Source organism: Pseudorca crassidens, chromosome X (assembly GCF_039906515.1).
Source record: "Pseudorca crassidens isolate mPseCra1 chromosome X, mPseCra1.hap1, whole genome shotgun sequence".
NCBI classification, from domain to species: Eukaryota; Metazoa; Chordata; class Mammalia; order Artiodactyla; family Delphinidae; genus Pseudorca; species Pseudorca crassidens.
Window position 1 is genome coordinate 119,309,952 of NC_090317.1, and position 19,998 is coordinate 119,329,949.

The 19,998-nt window shown below is 45.9% G+C and overlaps 1 protein-coding gene and 1 long non-coding RNA gene across 7 annotated transcripts in view; one reads left to right on the forward strand and one right to left on the reverse strand.

The window, feature by feature from the left end:
* The window catches only part of LOC137217059 (uncharacterized), a 98,288-nt gene that overhangs the window by 56,070 nt on the left and 22,220 nt on the right, over positions 1 to 19,998 (forward strand). For 3 of the 4 annotated variants that reach the window (XR_010939994.1, XR_010939995.1, XR_010939996.1), the window contains exon 4: positions 17,468 to 17,561. This is a non-coding gene — a long non-coding RNA (uncharacterized lncRNA). The other variant, XR_010939997.1, reaches the window with a different exon arrangement.
* The window catches only part of NHS (NHS actin remodeling regulator), a 349,080-nt gene that overhangs the window by 54,889 nt on the left and 274,193 nt on the right, over positions 1 to 19,998 (reverse strand). For all 3 annotated transcript variants that reach the window (XM_067723301.1, XM_067723300.1, XM_067723302.1), the window contains exon 2: positions 9,225 to 9,377. In XM_067723301.1, coding sequence (XP_067579402.1) covers positions 9,225 to 9,377 — 153 coding nt within the window. The remainder of the gene's footprint in view (positions 1 to 9,224; positions 9,378 to 19,998) is intronic.

A 19,998-nucleotide genomic window follows, 5' to 3' on the forward strand; every position in this document is an offset into this window, starting at 1 on the left:
TCTTCTTTTTGTTTGGTAGAATTCCCCAGTGAAGCCATCTGGTCCTAGACTTTTGTTTGCAGGGAGGTTTGTTGTTGTTGTTGTTTTATACAGATTCTATTTTACTTCTAGTGATCGGGCTGTTCAAATTATCTGTTTCTTTTTGATTCAGTTTTGGCAGGCTGTATGTTTCTAGAAACTTGTCAGTTTCTTCTAGGTTGTCCATTTTGTTGGCATATAAACTGTTCATGGTTTTTTTCTTAAGATTTTTTGTGCTTCTGCGGTATTGGTTGTTGTTTCTCTTTCATTTCTTATTTTGTTTATTTGGGTCCTCTCTCTTTTGTTTTTGGTGAGCCTGGCTAGAGGTTCATTGATTTTGTTTACCCTTTCAACAAACAGCTCTTGGTTTTATTGAGTTTTTTATTATTTGTAATTCTATTTTATTTATTTCCTCTCTGATCTTTATTTCCTTCCGTCTGCTGACTTTAGGTTTTGTATGTTCTTTTCTAATTCTTTTAGGTGGAAGGTTAGGTTGTTTGAGATTTTCCTTATTTTTTGAGGAAGACGTGTATTGCTGTAAGCTTCTCTCTCAGGACTGCATCCCATAGATTTCGGATGGTTGTGGGTTTTTGTGTGTGTGTGTGTGTGTGTGTGTGTGTGTGTGTGTGTGTGTGTGGTACGCGGGCCTCTCACTGTTGTGGCCTCTCCCGTTGCGGAGCGCAGGCTCAGCGGCCATGGTTCACGGGCCTAGCCGCTCCGCGGCATGTGGTATCTTCCTGGACCGGGGCACGAACCCATGTCCCCTGCATTGGCAGGCGGACTCTCAACCACTGCGCCACCAGGGAAGCCCATGTGTTTTTATTTTCCTTTGTCTTGAGGTATTTTTTTAATTTTCTCTTTGATTTAATTGTTGACTCGTTTTTTTTAGTAGCATGTTGTTTAGTCTCTGTAATCATTTTTTTTTCTCATTTTTCTTTCTGTGGTTGATTTCTAGTTTCATGCCATTGTGGTCAGAGAAGATGCTTGAGGTAATTTCTTTTCTCTTAAATTTGTTGAGGCTTGTTTTGTGTCTTAGTATGTGGTCTACCCTAGAGAATGTTCCATGTGTACTTGAAAAGAGTATTTTGGTTTTCTTGGATGTAGTGTCCTGTAGATATCAATTAAGTCTGTTTTAATGTGTAATTTAGAGTCTCTGTTGCCTTACTGATTTTCTGTTTGGAAGATCTGTCCATTGATGTCAGTGGGGTGTTAAAATCTCCTGCTACTATTTTATTCCCATCAGTTTCTCCTTTTATGTCTGTCAGTATTTGTTTCATGTATTTAGGTGCTCCTATATTGCATACATATACGTTAATGAGTGTAATATTATCCTCTTCTTATATTGATCCTTTTATCATTAATACAGGGTCCTTCTTTGTCTTTATTCATGGCCTTTGTTTTAAAGTCTATTTTTTCTGATATGAGTATTGCTACCCTCGCTTTCTTGTCATTTCCATTTGCATGAAATATCTTTTTCCATCCCCTCACTTTCAATCTATGCATGTCTTTAACCCTACAGTGGGTCTCTTATAGGCAGCAGATTGTAGGTTCTTGTTTTATTATCCAATCTGCCAATCTGTGTCTTTTTATCAGAGCATTTAGTCTACTGACATTTAAAGTAATTATTGATAAGTATGTATTTATTGCCATTTTAAACCTTGTTTTCCAGTTGATTTTGTATTTCTTCTTTGTTCCTTCTTTTTGTTTTTCCTTTTGTAGTTTATGGTTTTCTTTTGTATTATGCTTGAGTTCCTTTCTTTTTGGCTTTTGTGAGACCACTGTATGTTTTTAATTTGTGGTTACCCTGGTTTTCAAGTATGTTAAACCATAACTGTATCTTCTTGCCTTAGACTGATAGTCATGTAAGCTCAAACACATTCTAAAAAAACTACATATTCTTACTCCCCTCTCCCACATTATGTGATTCTGATGTCCTCTTTTACGTCTTCATGTTTATCCTTTTGTTGTTCCTTATAGTTATAATTGCTTTCACAAATTTTTTGATTGTTTTTAAATTTATGTACTGGCTTATTTAAGTGATCTTCAGTCCTTTCATATATTTGCCTTTCCTGTTCTGATTTTCCCTTTCCTATAGATTCTTGCTTCTTCTCTGTTTAGAGAAGACCTTTCAATATTTCTTTCAAGATAGGCTTAGTATTTCTATATTCTTCTTTTTTTAACTTTTTATTTTATACTGGAGTATAGTTGATTAACAATGTTGTGTTAGTTTCAGGTTATTACAGCAAAGTGATTTAGTTATACATATGCATGTATCTATTCTTTATCAAATTCTTTTCCCATTTAGGTTGTTACATAATATTGAGCAGAGTCCCCTGTTTTACACAGTAGGTCCTTGTTGGTTATCCATTTTAAGTATAGCAGTGTGTACATGTCCATCCCAAACTCCCTAACTATCCACCCTTGCCCTGGAACCATAACTTTGTTCTCTAAGTCTGTGAGTCTGTTTTGATTTCTTAAATAAGTACATTTGTATCATTTTTTTTTAAGATTCTGCATATAAGCAATATCATATGATATCTATCTCACTTTCTCTGACTTCCTTCACTCAGTATGACACTCTCTGGGTCCATCCATGTTGCTGCAAATGGCATTATTTCATTCTTTTTAATGGCTGAGTAATATTCCATTGTATATATACACCACATCTTCTTTATCCATTCCTCTGTTGATGGACATTTAGGTTGCTTGCGTGTCTTGGCTATTGTCAGTGCTGCAATGAACACTGGGGTGCATGTATCCTTTCGGACCATGTTTTTCTCTGGATATATGCCCAGGAGTGGGATTGCAGGATCATACGGTAGGTCTATTTTTAGTTTTTTAAGGAACCTCCATACTCTGCTCCATAGTGGCTGTACCAATTTACATTCCCACCAGCAGTGCAAGAGGGTTCCCTTTTCTCCACACCCTCTCCAGCATTTACCGTTTCTGGATTTTTTGATGATAGCCATTCTGACTGGTGTGAGGTGATATCTCAATGCAGTTTTTTTAATTATTATTTACTAATTTTTACAAATTTATTTTTGGCTGTGTTGGGTCTTCGTTGCTGCTCACGGGCTTCCTCTAGTTGCGGCGAGTGGGGGCTACTCTTCGTTGCGGTGCGCGGGCTTCTCATTGCGGTGGCTTCTCTTGAGAGCACAGGCTCTAGGCACGCGGGTTTCAGTAGTTGCAGCATGCAGGCTCAGTAGTTGTGGCACGCGGGCTCTAGAGCGCAGGCTCATTGGTTGTGGCGCATAGGCTTAGTTGCTCCATGGCATGTGGGATATTCCCGGACCAGGGATCGAACCCGTGTCCCCTGCACTGGCAGGTGGATTCTCAGCCACTGTGCCACCAGGGAAGCCCTCAGTGTAGTTTTGATTTGCATTTCTCTAATAATTAGTGATGTTGAATATCTTTTCATGAGTATTGCCGTGTTGCTGTATTCTTTTAGTTTTTTGCTCGTCTGAGAAATTCTTTCTCCCTCCTTCTATTCTAAATGATAATCTTGCTGGGCAGAGTATCCGAGGTTGCAGGTTTTTTCCTTTCAGAACTTTGAATGTATCTTGCCACTCCCTTCTGGCCTGCAGAGTTTCTGTAGAGAAGTCAGCTGATAGCCTTATGATATTATTCCCTTGTAAATGACTCTGTTTTTCTCATGCTGCCTTTAGAATCCTCCCTTTATTTTTCACTTTTGCCATTTTAATTACGTGTCTTGGTGTGGATCAGTTTGGGTTCATCTTGTTTGGGATGGTCTGTGATTCCTGTACCTGGATATCTGTTTCCTTCTTTAGGTTTGGGAAGTTTTCAGCCAGAATTTCTTCAGGTACATTTTGGATCCCTTTTTCTCTTTCTTCTTCTCCTCCTGGAATCCGTATTATGTGCACACTTTATATTATCCCATGGATCTCGTATGTTGCTTTCACTTTTTTTCCCACTTGTCTTTCTGTCTGCTGTTCTGACTGGGTGGTTTGTGTTATTTTATCTTCCAGATGACTTGTTCATTCTGCTATTTAGACTTATTTAAGTCTGCTGTTCGTTGGCTTTAGCTCGGTTTTTACCTTGGCAATTGAGCTGTCTGATTTTGATCGGCTCCTGCTCATGGTCTCTCTTGAAGAGCTCCTTGTTGCAGTGACCTACATTTCTAGCAATAGTGTTTCTTAGGTTCTTTAGCAGTTTTATTGCCTCCTTTTTGAACTCAGGGCCTGGTAGACTGGCGAGGTTTGTTTCATCGTTCTCTCAGGGGATTCCTCTTATTCTTTTAAATTGGGAGTAGTTCCTCTGCATTTTCGTTTTACTTATATTTCTCTAACTCCACGAATTTAGGAGAAACAGTTATCTACTGTGGTCCTGAAAGGCTGTTTTTATGTGGGAGTGTGCTGGGGTAGACTGTGTGAGTCCACGTTATTTTTGGTGTGAGGGCTCTGTTTGGTATGGATGTCTGCCACATCTTTCCTCAGCATGTGCTGGCCACTGTTCCCCCTTGATGGGGGGTGTGTTTGGTGTTGTGCTGGCCAGAGCCTGCACTGTATGTTGGGTGGGGCCTCGTCTTTGCTTTGTGGTTGTCACAGCCCTGTCAGGGGCAGGGTCTACTCCCCAGCTGTTGGAGTAGAGGCCCTGAGATCTGGTTCTCAGCTGCAGTGTGAGGTAGGCGGGACCGCAGCACTCCCTCTGGGAGCCGCTGTGTGTTCCTCCTCAGGAGCTGTCCGCCAGGACCTGTGACTCTGTGAGGCCTCCTGCCACCCGGTGTGCACACCCACAAAATCCGCTGCTGCTGGTGCCGCCCTGAGACCCGTCTCGGCTGTGGGAGCGCTGATAATTGGCTCGAGCGTCAGCCTTGCCTTTGAAGTGTGCAGGTTCACAAAGCATGAGCTCCCAAGGCCTGCCGGAGCTGCGCCCCATGGTGGGAGTGCTGATAATTGGCTCTGACGTCAGCCCTGGTACGTGCGTGCTCCCAAAGTTTGGCGTGGCTGGAGCCGCACCCCCGCAGTGAGCACACTGACAATGAGGCGTCTATGGTGGACCCGTACCCGGCCCTTCATGCGTCGATAATGGGGTCCTTTGGCGGACCTGTGCCCTGTCCTGTGTGCAGCCCCAATTACAGCCCAGACCACACTCCAGGCTCTTCAGGATGTCTCTGCGCAGCCAAAGCAAGTCCTCTTCCCGTGTCTGTCCACTGAAGCCTGAGTTTCAGCACCCACGAGCTGTGCATACCAGCAGGCACGCATCTCAGGCTGGGGAGTGTGGCAGCACGGCAGCTGTCAGCCGGTCCCTCTGTATCTTGCTTGGCAGCAAGTCAGCCCGGGCACACTCCTCTCTTGCAAATTCCAGGCCCCTGCAGCTCCCTTGTCCTGGCGGACCTTCCCGCCAGCGAAGGAGGTTCCCAGGGTGAGGGAACCCTTCCTCTTTCACAGCTCCCTTCCAGGGGTGCAGGTCCCATCCTGATTCCTTCTTTTTTTTCTCTCCTTTCGTCCTACCCAGTTACGTGGGGATCTTTCTTGCAGCTTTGGTTGTATGAGATCTTTTGACAGCTTTCAGCTGGTATCCTGTGAGAATCGTTCCCGATGTAGCTGTATTTTTTTATGTATTTGTAGGGGGGAAGTGAGCTCCATGTCCCACTCTGCCAGCTTGATCTCCCTTCCAAGAGGTCTTTTTGAGATAAATGTCTTCCATGTTGAAGTGCCCACCTCCAGCACCACCCTCATTTTTCTCTGCAAGGAAACAGTGGGCTTTTCTAAATGGGCCGTGTAAGGAAAAGCTTTTATATTCTTAAATGCATAACGAAGAGTAAAATATAGGTGTCACTAGTTAGGAAAAGGTAGAAGGAAGGGAGGAGTCTGGAGGGAGATACCAACTCAATTTCCCATTCAATTTCTCCCCTCCTGCCCTTTCATTTGCCCCAGGCTGGGAGTAGGCAGGTAGATTAATGGGTCCCTAGTACTTCTTTCTGGTGGTGGTGTGAGGAGAACATTCGTCAACTAGAGCCTGAAACTGCAGTAGACTCTTGGTGCTTATTCCCTTAGACCAATGAAATTTAGACCCCAGCCCTGAAACTTGAAAGGAAAGGAAATATAAAACATAAATCTCTCTTTATCGCCTCTTAGTAATCTCTCCCTGTCTCACAAACATAAACGTTGGTATCACTTCAAGCCATTATTGGCTCTGAGCATAAAGAACTGCTAAGAAAAAAAGGAAAAAAAGAGGAATCAGATTCTAAATAACTTGAAATCCATTAGGATGCTGCTTCCTCTGAGGAGCCTTCCCTGAAGCTCCATGGCATCATTAGTGCCTTTCCTCTGAGCCCCCATATCACTGTGTTGAAATTACCTGGTTACTTGCCTGTCTCCCTCAGTAGACCAGGAATTCCTTGTGGGCAAGGACCACACACTGTTGCTCTCTGAATCCTAGGTGTAGCACAGTGCCTGGCCCTCAAGAGACTTTGTTGAGGGGTTGGCTATTGAGCAGATCTTGAAGGCAGCCAATTTCTCGGTTCTGATCTCAGTCCCCCAGCTCCCTCCTTATAGCCCCATTTCCAAAACGAGCACGCTGCTGCTGCCACCACAGCCGGGCTTGTCCGTGCTTCATCATCCACTCCCTCCTGGTGGAAGCCAGGACATTCCAGCTGTCCAAACAGAGAACCTACAGGGAAGCTCATTTGTGAGCAAGGCCTTGTCTCATAGGTCAGTATTAGTCATGGCCACCAGATGGCAGAAGTGGTATTCTGATGAATGCACTACTAAGCTACTGTTTCTTGGACAAGGGTAAAAAAAAAAAAAAGTCACTTTCTAATTTTAATTCTACACTGCATGTTTTTAATTCTGTGATGCCTATAATTCCTGTTTATGGCTCTCTGCAGTGCTATTAAAACTACTACACCCAAGATTTGCTATTGAGACAACCACAAAGCAAGCCTGTCTGTGGAGGGCAAGATGCAGCTCCTCCGTCTTCCTTACAAACCCCAGGAGGCCCCATATCCATCTCTCAGCCCCCAGGAGGACGTTCTGAGAAGATTGATATTGGCGCTTGCTGTTCCTTAGTTCTGCTGTTAAGTCCAAACCTGACAACACAGTGAAATGTGATAGCTTAGGAGCAGCTTAATGTTATCTGGTTGAATCTGGAAAAATCTAATCAGAGATGACTTATGAATAATAATAAAGGGATACAAATAATTAATTATGTCTAAAGGGCTAACGTTACTCAAGCTCTAATGATGGGATCAGAGAAGGTATTTAGTGAGAATGATTAGATTCCTCTGTCGTCATTCTCTGCCCTCAGTACTCGACCAGTTTTCTGCAGAATTTGATTCAGTTGCACAAACATTCATTGAGGACCCACTATTATGTCAGGGTCACGCTGAATGCTTTGAATAAAAATAATTTATGGGAGTTCCCTGGCGGTCCAGTGGTTAGGACTCTGCGCTCTCACTGCCGAGGGCCGGGGTTCAATCCCTGGTCAGGGAACTAAGATCCCACAAGCCGCGTGGTGTGGCCAAAAAAAAAGAAAAGAAAAAAGTTAAAAAAAAAATTTATAAGATATATCATCCTTGTCCTTGAGTTGCTCATGGATTAATGGTAGAAGACAAGCCCGTAAGTGGTTAGTTATGATATAAGCTTATACGGAGCACAATGGGATGATGCACAGGCAGTTATGGCACGGGCGCCTAATCCAGGCTGCAGAGGAACAGTAAGAGTGTTAACAAAGCTTTCTGGAAGGTGGCTGGCACTAAAAATTTGGTAAAGAACTTTTCAGCCAACTATAAAATTGAAGTGAATAGTAAGAATGCCAGCGATAGGTTGAGAGGATACTGTCACGCTTCATTATAAGGGTCACAGTATCTGCTACCAATAACCAAGGGGAATTTTTAGAAACAGTTGCATTAGGGGTATTAGTAGGTTAGCTCTTTCATTAAAGGGAAAAAAGACAAGGGATGGGCAAAAGGGAGGAGTCATACACATGAGGAAGAAAAAAGCTGAAAACAACATTTGTCATTTTATTTCTCCATCTTGATAGTGACATAAAAATATTTTATTTGAATTTTAATACTCTCGCAAAATACCATTCCTTAAAGGAGCATAGGGAATTTGGAGCAAAGACACTGAATGTACAGACCCCATGTGTCTCCATAGCAAAAATCTAAAGGCCAAAAAAGCTGGCATGCCAACTTCTGACACCAACGGAGGGGGCTCTAAAAAGGATGATGCCAGTTTTTAATCTCCTTGTCCTAATTAGAGTGGCTTTAAGGCATGAAAAGTAACCAGTGGAAGAGGAGGCTGTATCTTCTACCTTGAATGCTGTGTGCCTATCAATCATCTCCGGCTTTCTCGGGACTGTGAGAGAACTAGAACTATTTATTTCCCTAGGACACAGTGTATGGTGCGGAGGAAAAGAGCCCTGGCTGGGGGGGGGGGGGGTCTGGGTCCTGGCACTGTACCTAACCTGCTGCGTGTGACCCTCAGCAAGTGTCCTGACCTCTCTAGGGCTCCATGTGCTCTGCTGTAGAATGGACCAGATCACTGGTTCTCAACAGCAGCAGAAGAAACCCCCTGGGGAAGGTTCTGGTTGGTTGTTAGATGATTGGGCTGGAGCCAAGGATGACAGCCATCCTACAATGCACAGTACAGTCCTGAACACTGAAACAGTGCCCCGGGTCCCACAGATAGCCCGCCAGAATTTCTTGTAAGGGAAAAGCCTAGAACCTACTTCTGAGTCAAAGCTAATTCTCTTTTAATTAAAATCCAGAGGGTTTTTTTCTTTTTTGCTCATGTATAATATGTGCTGAATGCACCAGTTTCTATGGTTGTGTCCTCCTGCCCCCTGACTCTTTCATTTCTCTGTGCTTTGTGTTCAGAATGACTTCTGTCTTTACTTAATCCAAACCTACTTTTGATAGGCACAAACATCTGACTTCTTCATTATGTCTTCTAGTGCAGCTGTGCCTGGGCATTTGCATATTGCAAATATCATTATTATAAATAATTTTCCTTTTAAGTTCTCTTTATTATCATATTCAGGCCATAATGCTATTTTTAGTTACATCAATAGGCAGGTTATAGTACCCATGAATTTCACTTCAGGGTAGAAAACTGGAGCATTTCGAAGTACTTGCTATTAACAAGGGGAGGTGTTGGGACGGATGGGACAGAAAACAACCCCTTGATGGTACGAGCTCCAAGTTCTCTCCCCGAAATGCCCACAAGCCCGAGATCAGTCACCTCTGCGCAGGGCTTGCAGGCTCTGCCGGGCGTGGCGGTGCAGCTCCTCCACGCAGGGCGGCCTGGTGGCCGGGAGGAAGATGTTTCTCTGCTGGTGCCACGGTGCACGGTAGTACACGCTCAGCTTGCTCTCGATGTCCAGGTTGGAGACAGCTGCAAGACAAAAGAGGAAAACAGGGCATTATCCATCCGAAGCTTTCAGTTGTGCATTTGGCAGACCCTGGGGCGGGACGGGGTGGAGTCTGGGTGGAGTGGAGTAGAAATCCAGACTGCTGCATTCACAAGAGGAACTTGCTTACGGCTGGAGAAAGGTTTGAAGTTTACGATACAGATAGGATAGATACAGATAGGGCCCCCAAGCCAAGGGATGGGAGACCCCTGGACACCAACCATCTGTCTGCGACCAGCCAGTTTCCTCTCTACACCCTCACCTCTCACTGTCTGACACAGTTGTTCGTGAACCTGGACAGGCCCCTGGCCAGCCATGCTTCAGGGTGGGGTGAGGGCCTGCCTTCCAAGAAGGCAGAGAAGAGCCTCAGGAGTGAGTGGAAAAGCTTGCCCCAGCTCCAGTCTCCTGGCCGCAGGCCCTCAGAACTATAGTTCTGCACACCTGCTCCTGATGCCCACTTGAACTTTGCCCCTCCCTTGCCCTGCTTTCTGTCTCCTGTGACCCCCGGCCTCCGACCCTCCCTATTGAGCATTATCCTGCCCTCTACTTGCCATCTCCACTGTCTGCCTTCTTTCAAAGCATTGCTTAGCTTCCCTAGTTTTGCCCAGGGAAGAGCACAGGCATTAAAGAACCCATTAAGGGGTGACTGGTGTTAAGGGAGGGAAACCACAGACAGTGCTGGTGAGGAGAGGGACACGGTCCTTGCGACTCCTCCAAGAGCTCAAGGAAGAAGGCCTCCTTCCCGCAAACACAGCATTTAACCTATTATGTCTTCTTCGTGCACACACTGAGCCTAAGATGGAGATCACCCGTGAGTCAAAGATAAATTCTTATGGAAGGCACTGTTCCTAAGCAGGAAGAGTCTGATTAGGAAGTTACTGCACAGAGGAACTCCTGAGCACCTGGGCAGCCTGCCAGCCTCAGGAATGGCGAGAACTGCCCCAGTCTGCTTTTACCCTCCAGACCTACTATCTGGACCAGACCTACCCTGCATCTCCCAGTCTCGTCCTCTCCTTCTGCTTTTCCTTTTCTTCCCAGGGTGTGATTTGGGCGCATTCTGTCCCACTGTTTATTCCTGTGCCGCAAACAAACTTTTGGTTCCTGTCCGATCCTTTTCTTTTTGAAATCTGGTCTAGCATTTCACTTTGTCTGGGAAGCCTTACATAAAACATGACACTCTGCAGATAAAGCAGGAAGGCAAATGTAAAAGAAGGGAAGAAACTTTTGTAGAAGGGGCGGGCGGGAATAGAAGAAAGAAAATTGGGAAAACGCAGCCTTTTGATAATTAGTCCCCCCCCCTCCCCCGGCACTGCATTTACAGCAGTTGTTTTTGTTTTTGTTTTCTTAAGCAGTCTTTAGCAGTGTTCCCCCCCCCCCACTAGAATAATACATCCTAACCACAAGGACCACCGGTAGAAACAAGGACATATTTGCAAAGATGCTAAAGAAACATCACATGGACACAATGCTATCTATGCCTCTAAAACAGTGCTATCAAATAGAACTCTGTGATGATGAAATGCTGTATTAGCTGTACAGTCCACTGTGGCAACCACTAGCCACACTGGCTACCGAGTACCTTTAATTTTTAATTTTACTTAAGTTTAAATAACCACAGGTAGCTATTGTATTGTACAACCATAACCAGAGTGTACTATCTATGATATTCTCGCACCCTCAGCTACAGAGCACATGACTCCCTTTGACCTAGATTTATTCTCACTTGGTGTTTTATGTCCGGGAAGACTTCAAGCCCGAGGGTTAGAGATCACAGGATTATCTTCCTGGGTAGGGGAAGAGTATTTTTAGGGGAAGGTTCTATGGGGCCAAGAATAAAGGCAGCAACTTTTCTTTCTTGCGTTACTCTATAACCTCAACCCTTTCATTGGAAACGTAAGTGCTTGGCGAACCAGTCAGGGGTCATTGAGATGAGGTGTGGGAGGCCTCGGGGTAGAAAGGGTGGGCCACATCTGGATCTGAGCTCTCCTTCTCTCATGTGTAAAGTAGGGGGAAGTGCTGAAGACAGAGCCTTTATTTAGCCCCCCTCAGAGGGATGCTCTGGTTCAGTGACCAGGACTGATTGAAAAGTCAGCCTCTCCCTGGATGCAGAGGTCAGCTCCCACCCAACAGGGCAGAGGTCATTACCAAACTCAACGGAGATGGCTGTGCATTCATGTGCTAGTGACAGCTGGGAGAAGGGACAGAGCAGAAAGCTTGCCTGGTGGAAAGAAGAGGCAGGAAGTTCAGTGGGATAGTCCCTGAAGTAGAGGGACTTCTGAGCACCTCCTCTCCCAGGCTCATCCTTTCAGCGGGAAGGCAGAAGCCAGGATTTGGGGCTGGACCCAGGTGACTTGGGGGTAGACCAGAGAGCCTTATAGCCCCTCATTCCCTCAGCACCACAGACCAGACGCTCAGGGTCTTATATTTTGATACCCCTCAGAAACGAGGTTGAGTGGCTGTGGCCCCTCCATCTTTGTGTGGGAAACAGCTTTTGCTTTCAGTTTTGTCCTTTGGTTACAGAGCATTCATTACCTAGTACTGTGTGTCCACCAGAGGCAGGCAGACAGGCACTAATGGAGCTCTTCTAGGGGAAACTATGCCATCTTCCTTCTTTAAAAAGTCGATTCCTTTTCCTAAGTAACAGTTCAACAAGAGTTGAATCCACTCATTCATAAGCTCGGTGCGCCACTGCCAGTGCAAGGTTGTCCCACATCTTCAGGTTCACCCTGCCCCCTTTTCTTCCCTACTTAACAATTTCACCCTGGCTGAGCCATGCAAGATAGTAGGTTTAGTTCTCTTACTTAATGTTTGGTCTCATAAAAATAATACAAAGAGAAGCAAGAAGGTCTCTCCTCAGCTTATTTGGGTATATCTAGGGAACTGTCCGGTAGGCAGAATTCTTGGGGTGGCCCCCAAGATTCCTGCCTTCTCGTGTACATAACCTGTATAGTCTCCGCCCCTTGAGTGGAGGTGGAATCTGTGAATTATGGGATTTTAAGATCCCTCTTCAATTGACTTTGAGTTGATCAAAAGGGAGATAATTAGTGTGGTGTATCTGGTCTAATCAGGTGAGCCCTTAAAAAAAAAAAAAGACAAGCAGAAGCAGCGATACTCTCCTGTTGGCCTTGAAAAAGCAAACTGCCACATTGTAGAGAAGGCCAGGTGGCAAGTAATGGGGCCTCTAGGAGCTGAGGGCCTCAGTCCTACAAACCTCAAAGAACTGAATTCTGCCAACAACCCAGAGGCCCCTGAGCCTCAGATGAGAACTCAGCCCCAACCAAAACTCTGATGGCAAGCCAAGGGGACCCTGAGCAAAAGACCCAGTTAGCCCGTGCCCAGATTCCTGAGCCACAGAAATTTCAAGATCGTAAGTGGGCACTGTTTTAAGCTGCTACGTTTGTGGCAATATGTTGTATGATACTAGAAAAGGAATACACCCTCCCACTATTTCATCTGCTTCCCTGGAGCCAGTTGCTTGCCTTGCCTGGTATCTGTCCTCTCCTTCCTTTGTCACTCCTCCCAGGGAAGGGGCAGATAATGGCACAGGTTACAGTGGGAAATAGGGCTGTATGTCTTGTTTTTATCCCCTACACAGGAAAACGGTTATGTGCATGTATCAGTTTTCCTGTCCAAGACTGTAGGCTCTTGCAGGGAGCTCCAGCCGTATGCTAAGCACTGCGCCAGGTGTGTTATACTCGTGGTACCTTCACACCACCCGGAGATTAAAGTAGTGCTCCCATTTTACCAATGAGGAAACAGAAGCCCAGAGAAAGTGAGTAAATGTGCAAAGTCACACACCTGGCACGTAGAAGATCTGGGATTAGAAACCATCTCTGGCTTCCAAGCTGCTGTTTTTCCCCAAACCAATATTGAGATAAACTTGCCTAACCTAAGGCTGATTGGGGGAGGGGGATGTGAAGCGGCTGTCTGCCACGTGAAAAGTATCTAGTGCTTCTCAAAAAAAGAAATAAATAAAGGATTCATAACTGCTACTCTGTCATCCATAGCATTAGGTGTAACCAAGAACTGAGTGAATCTTTCACAAAGTGCCCAGGAGATATGCCATATTCCAGAAATACAAACAGATACCGTAAAACCAGACTGCTGAAAGAAAATGCCATTGTAGGAAACGTCCACAGGGCAGTGAAAAGTCTTTCTGGACTGAACTTAGCTGATCCCCCTGTCGAACTCTGAAGATAATGGGATTGTCTAGACCTTGACTCGTAGTGATGTACTGACAGCATGGATATGGTCACTGGGTTCATCTGAAATGAGCTGACTTGGAAACTGAGGAAGATTGGCGTCTGCCCCTCTCTTGGAAAGGCCAGGGTCATTTCTTTTTTTTTTCTTTTTTTTAAGTATGTATGTATGTATGTATGTATTTAGGCTGTGCCGGCTCTTAGTTGCGGCATGCGGGATCTTTTAGTTGGGGCGTGCGTGCGGGATCCAGTTCCCTGACCAGGGATCGAACCCAGGCCCCCTGCATTGGGAGCGCAGATTCTTGGCCACTGGACCACCAGGGAAATCCCCAGGTTCGCTTCTACGGACGGATAGAGGCTCGGCTTTAGGAATTGTCGGGAGGGGGTAAAAATCAGGGGCGAATACAGTCTTGCGCCATGCCTCTCCGGCCCCCGGTCTAGGGTTGGTACTTGTCCAGTACTGCCTTTCCTGGCCTCATGAGCTTATCACTCCCTTAAAGCTTTACTGCCCTTAAGAGGAGTGCAAAATGCTTATTCTTGGCCTCTCTTCCTAGAAGGCCCCTCTACCCCGAGTCCCCATACCTGCCGCTGGCTCTCTCCGCAAGCTACTCCTTCTTCCTTCTCCCAGGCTCTCAAGAATTTATAAGGGGAAGGTGACAGCTGAAATCAAAGTCTGAATGTTGCATGCCGTGAAAATTTCAGAAAAATGTGCAAAGTGACTCAGACATGGAATTTCTACCCCTTCAGGGGAGGGGAAGGGATTTTTTAAAATGTTCTTAGAGTGTCCACAGGACTAACTACCCACATGTACCTTGCTAACCTTCCTTCCTGCCCTTCCACCCATCACACCCACCCCCATCACACCGCTTTCTTGCTGGGAACACAAACCGTCCATCCCGATGCCTTCTGACAGAAAGCAGCAAGGAACATGTTTAGCACATCACTGTATCAATGAGCATCTGAAATTGCATCACAGATATGTCGGCGGCTTGCTCTCTGGGTCCCCGCTAGGCTGCAGCCGCTCCTCAGCAGTCGCCAGCTTGGTAAGCAAAATGGAAATCTACTCAGGGTCTCTGGTGCTACTGCCTGACTTCCCAGATCCGTTAGGGAGCAAGGGAGGGGCTTTCTCCACTCTCTCCCTCCCTCCCCCGCCCCCCCCAACTCTGCTTGGCAGTGTGGAGGAGGGAGCAGGGTAGGGAGCACCGAGGCTCCTGCTACCTGTTGAACAACCCAGCGCCAGAGCCAGGTGCCCACAGTCTGCCCCTGCTGGGCTTCCTTTTCCGCAGAACCACAGTAATTCAGACTTGTTCCCCACTGTGGACAAAGCATCCAACATGGACCCCTCAGTATCAGAAAAACCTAGGCTTCCTGACAAGTTCCAGCACCCACAGAATAGGAGAACGTGGCTGTGTATTTATTTACGCACGAAAAGGAGCCAGAACGATTTTTCCCGTATAAATATTTCTCTAACTTCTAAAACGAAATGATGCTTCACACTAGGAGTACTGTTTAATTATTACTGCTGTTGTTTCAATGTTCGACATCCTGTGGAAAGACCACCAGAAGCCTGGGTTCTACTCGCAGTTCTGTGCCCTTGGGCAAGTCACTGAACGTTCCCAGGATTCAAGTTCCCCATCTTTACAAATCAGGGTTTGGCCTTCCTGCTGTCTGACAAGAGTCCTGTCTGCTCTGTTTACGCCTCTGCTTTCTACCAGTCACCGAAATTAAATGAGGTTGCATCATCCCCCCAAGAAAGACTCTGTATTCAAGCTATGGCAGGATGCACTGGGGGAAAGACCCTGGCCTCTGGGATGGAACGATGGTGATTCAGCACAGCAGCAGTGCATCCAGAACGAGGGACTGAAATCTTTGGGCCTCCGTAAGTAAGTGCGGATCCTAGAGGCTTCACAGAATGGTTCGTAGGATCCAGGGAGATGACAAAGTCCTTGACATGTCCCTGCTTACTAAATATTAGTTCCCCTTCCTGCGGTGGGAACAGAAGAAGATGAAGAAGCCAGGATTGGGGTCCAAGTTCAAAAGACGAAAGTCTGGAGCTCTCCAACTTCCTGTTTTCTTTATTTTCCCCGTCGTCATGGTGCGTCAAGTGTAAACAAAAATGAGGCTACTAGAGATCACTCTTGCTGGGGGGTGGGGGGGGGGGGGGCGTATCTTACAATCTGGAAACTGAAAAGAAAGCTGCCTACAACCAGGGAGCCTGTGACCTCTCTGACAGGTCGGATGTCCCCGGTCTCTGATACCGGTTGACTTGGGCAGCATTCAGTGTGATGACTTAGAGATCCTAATTCTCTGAGTCACTGTCAGAGCTGCAGTACTATACGTTCTCCTTGGAAACGGTTTATAATTTTCCCGTTTATCTTTGGGTCATTCTGCTGCCACGTTCTATACCATGCACTTCCTCCAGAATGCAAGCACGTAGCCATCTGTCACAGCTCGGCTAGTGTTTTCAGAAAATTCCTTTAGGCACATAGCAGAGTCACTGGATTCTACTACTGAAGAGACCTCGGAAATAATGGCGTTCTGTGTTTTTTCAAACCACAGTGCGTGACCCTTTAGTGGATTGTGAAATCCGTTCAGCAGATCAAGACGAGCATTTTTTAAACAATGAAATAGAACAGAGTAGAATAGAAAATACCACAGTGCACCTCATGTAGTACTGTTTCGTGACGCTCTTGGTTCTGTCACGTATGTGTGCATTTGTATGTGTGCATGCCGGGGAGTGATGTAAACATGTATTTCTTGCTCTGGGCAGCAGTCAACACACTGAAAGCTACTGTTTAGGCACCCCTCGCAGGTACTGAGGAGGAAATCAAGGTTCAAAGATATGACCCAAGATCACAGAGTTGATTTTTGGCAGAGGCAAAAACAAAGCTGAGGTCTCCTGACCCCGGGTCCATGCGCACTTCCCTTGGCAACGTTCAGCCTGACCGCTGCACCCTTCGTCTCTCTCAGTGCTTATTTGCTATCTGTCACGTCTATCAGGTTGTCCTTCTGAAAACAAAACCCGAAACTCAAAACACACGCTTTTCACCTGTCATCTAAGAAACTAGCCATTTTCATTTTGGGGACGCCAGAAACGCTTCAGCCCGGGGAGCAAAGAACAAGTTTCCCGGGGCTGCTGATGCTCCCGGTCAGCAGACCACACATGGACTAAACCACTGGTTTATAGACAGACACTGAGGCAACAGGGTAGGTATTAGATTGAACGATATTAAATTAGTGATATTCAACTGTTTTGCTCTACAAAAACCATCTCAATAGCGCGGTCTAATGATTAGATCAACCCCAAGGTTAGCTTTACCGGGGGGCCGTGATGTTCTCAGACAGTGGTAAAGCACCTGCTTTCCAGCAAACCTGGGCTGAAAATGACCAGTCCGTCACCAAGTCATGACACCTTGGTGCCAGTTTTCAAGACTTGCATGCCTGAGCTTAAATCAGAGTGGGAGCCTGGCTCCACCCTTGCCTCATCAGCCCCACACCCCTTAAAGAGACACTGGCAGTTTTACATGTTTGTTTGCAAACAAGTTAACGTATAGAAAAGATAATACCCATCAGAAATAAGGAATTTGATCTTTCAGGAGAGCCAGATGGATCGCCAAGGAATACTTCAAAGATTCAGAAAAGGGTGAATTGTCACAAAGCTATTTTCATTATTTATTTGCAGAGAACCAGGCGAGGCTGGTTACTGGGAGGACACGAGTATCAGCTTTCGGTATTCTTGGTTCCTTGAAAGCAGGAAGATGGAGAGGAAGGAAGGCACTCTACCCACAAAGATGAATGTAGTGTTCTAAAGTCCCTTCATTCCTGCTCAAACTGCAGATGTGCTGTTATGAACACAGGTACCTTTGACATTCCAGGGCAGAACGTGGAGCTGGAGTGGGAGAGGCAGATCAGAAAAAGCATGTGACGATCACCTTTCTATTCAGGAGACACTGCATACAGCCAGTGGAGGTGAGAGGGAAGGGTTCTTTCCGTTTCCGTTATGGTGCACAGAGACTCTCTGGTCCTCTTGGACAGATGCCCTTGGCTTGGTTAAATCGTGAAGCGGTAAGGTAATTAGCACGTGACACCCAGTTACACATGCTAATGAGTCTCTTCTCCTACGTAGAGGTTAGTCTCTTAAAATTTACTTAGAGATCATCAGCAAGGATGGAAATTTTAAAAATACTTACAAAAGGTCCCACGTACCACGTCCAGTGCACTGCACTTAGAATTACTTACTTGCTAATTAGTATCTTCATAGGTAGAGAAGTGACGCCCTTTATCGGGCCAACAAAGAAGGAATAAATATATGAGCCTGCAAGCCAAAAGGAATTCTTTTCCAAGGACCTTTCCACTCCCAAAGCCAAGACGTTTATAATGAGCTGGGTGCTCTCAATAGAAGACACACATAGTTAACACATGATATATTGAATCTGGAGTCAGAAAAGACGTGTTGTCTTTTGGCTCAGCCTGAGTCTAGCCGAGTCTGCAGCAATACTGAAGGAGGCCCACTCTTCACGGACAATGGCTCTTTCTCGATCTGCCCGGGGAGGACAGGCTCAGAGAATGGTTCCCCAGGACGGGCATTGAGGCAAAGGTTCAGGAGGTGATACTAAGAAGCTACCAGTAGGGGGAGGAGGGAAGTGAGAAAGGGAAGGGAAGGAAGCCAATAGAGGGTGTACGTATGAGCATGTTATCATGGTGGGTAACTGGGGCTGGATCCCCTTGGGGGACCCCTTAGAGGCGAGGGAGTTGGGATATTGATCTACCACTTCCTATCAATCATTGGTTGAAGGCTGCCTAGGTGCCAGAACAGTATTTCCCTGGTACTTCTAGAAAAGCAGGCTCCTTAGTCAGAGAAGGAATGCAGGTCGTGGGAGCTGTAAGTCAGGCTGCTGTGCACTAAACTAATAGGGGTGAGGGGATATGGACAGAGCACTAATAGTCTTGGGGGTTTTAGGAATGTGACCCTTAGAGAACCAGCATTTGCATTTCAGACTTGGGATGTCTTGATTGCTCACCTGGCTAATTTTTAAAGTTCTCCAATGCCAAAGTAGCTTAAAATGGATTTGTTGTCAAAAATCCCCCAAGAGTGGCCGTGAAAAACCCCTGGTCAGGCAACTCTGGATCCTGGTTGGAACATTAGCTGGGAGGGCCACGGCCTGGAGGCCTGGCTGAGGGGAGGCTGCCTTCTGTAGAGGCATGGACTAGGGGCCCTGGCTGTGCCCAGGGTCCTGCCTCCTGTGTGGCATTGAGCAGGTCACTGGACCTCCTACAGTCTCTTTCCAGCTCTGGAGTTTTAGGCGTGATATGGTAGCCCAGGTTCCTCTTGCATATTTGCTGCCCCAGACCTGGAATCAGCCCTTTCCCCAAGAAGTCCTGGCCCTTCTCGGAGGGAACAGGCTTTAGAGACCACATTCCGCACGCCAGGGGTATTCATCGTTGCTGGGTTGTCATTGACTCTAAGCTTCTTCAATAGACAAGACAAGAAAATAGGTGAATTTTAGAAGGTGAAGATAAATCATGTGTTGAAACCGCTATTTCCAATTCAAATCTAAGATTACGGGTTTCAATTTAACTTTCTTGATTTTATAATTGATCTCTTTTCTCTTAGGCTGAAAATCTTGATTCTTAACGACAGTGGCACAATTTCTTACTTGAGTAGTCTCAGAATGACTGCAATAAGACAACTGAATCCAGTTTTGGATACCTTTTTGTTTTGCTTTTTGTCTTTGGGATATTTTCTACTAGAGATGGACAGTAAGAAGTACTCGGTTTAAAAGTCACACGAAATGATTGAAGGTGTTGAATCCAATAATGGTTAAGGTTCTGTATATTCCTTTGGGTGCATGAAATGAGAGAAACGAGAGGCTCCTGACTGCCCCATTCAGGTGGATGTAGTTCGTAAATTACTAAAAAAAAAAATCCGTCTACAGCTTCTGCATTTTTAATTTACAGCTTACTTGAAGTGGAGTCAGAGTTGATGGATAGAATCAGCAGGGAGGTTGGGAAACGCTGGAAGAGAACCGTATGAAATTTCCATTTTGAGGTAAGAAACGTCTGACTACTGGCGATTTCCTATGAGGCAACCCAATATGAAGGTTGGAAAGAGTGTCAGTGCAGGTCCCAGGAGGAGTTTACCGCCGCCGGACCAGGGATTGCGTGAAGCACAGGGGGCAGGTTAGGGGCCGCCAAGAAGGAAGACAGCACTACCTAGTGAGCATGAGGTGCATGGACCAGACACCGAGATAGGCTCTGGGTAATATCATTTGGTTCCCACAGTAAAGCCAGGAAACATTTGATTATCTCTAATTTGCTGAATAGGCATAGAGAGGTTAAGAACTTGCCCAAGGCCCCAAAGATTATAAATGGGAGAGCCAGAACTCCAAGTGAGTACAGCTGAGTC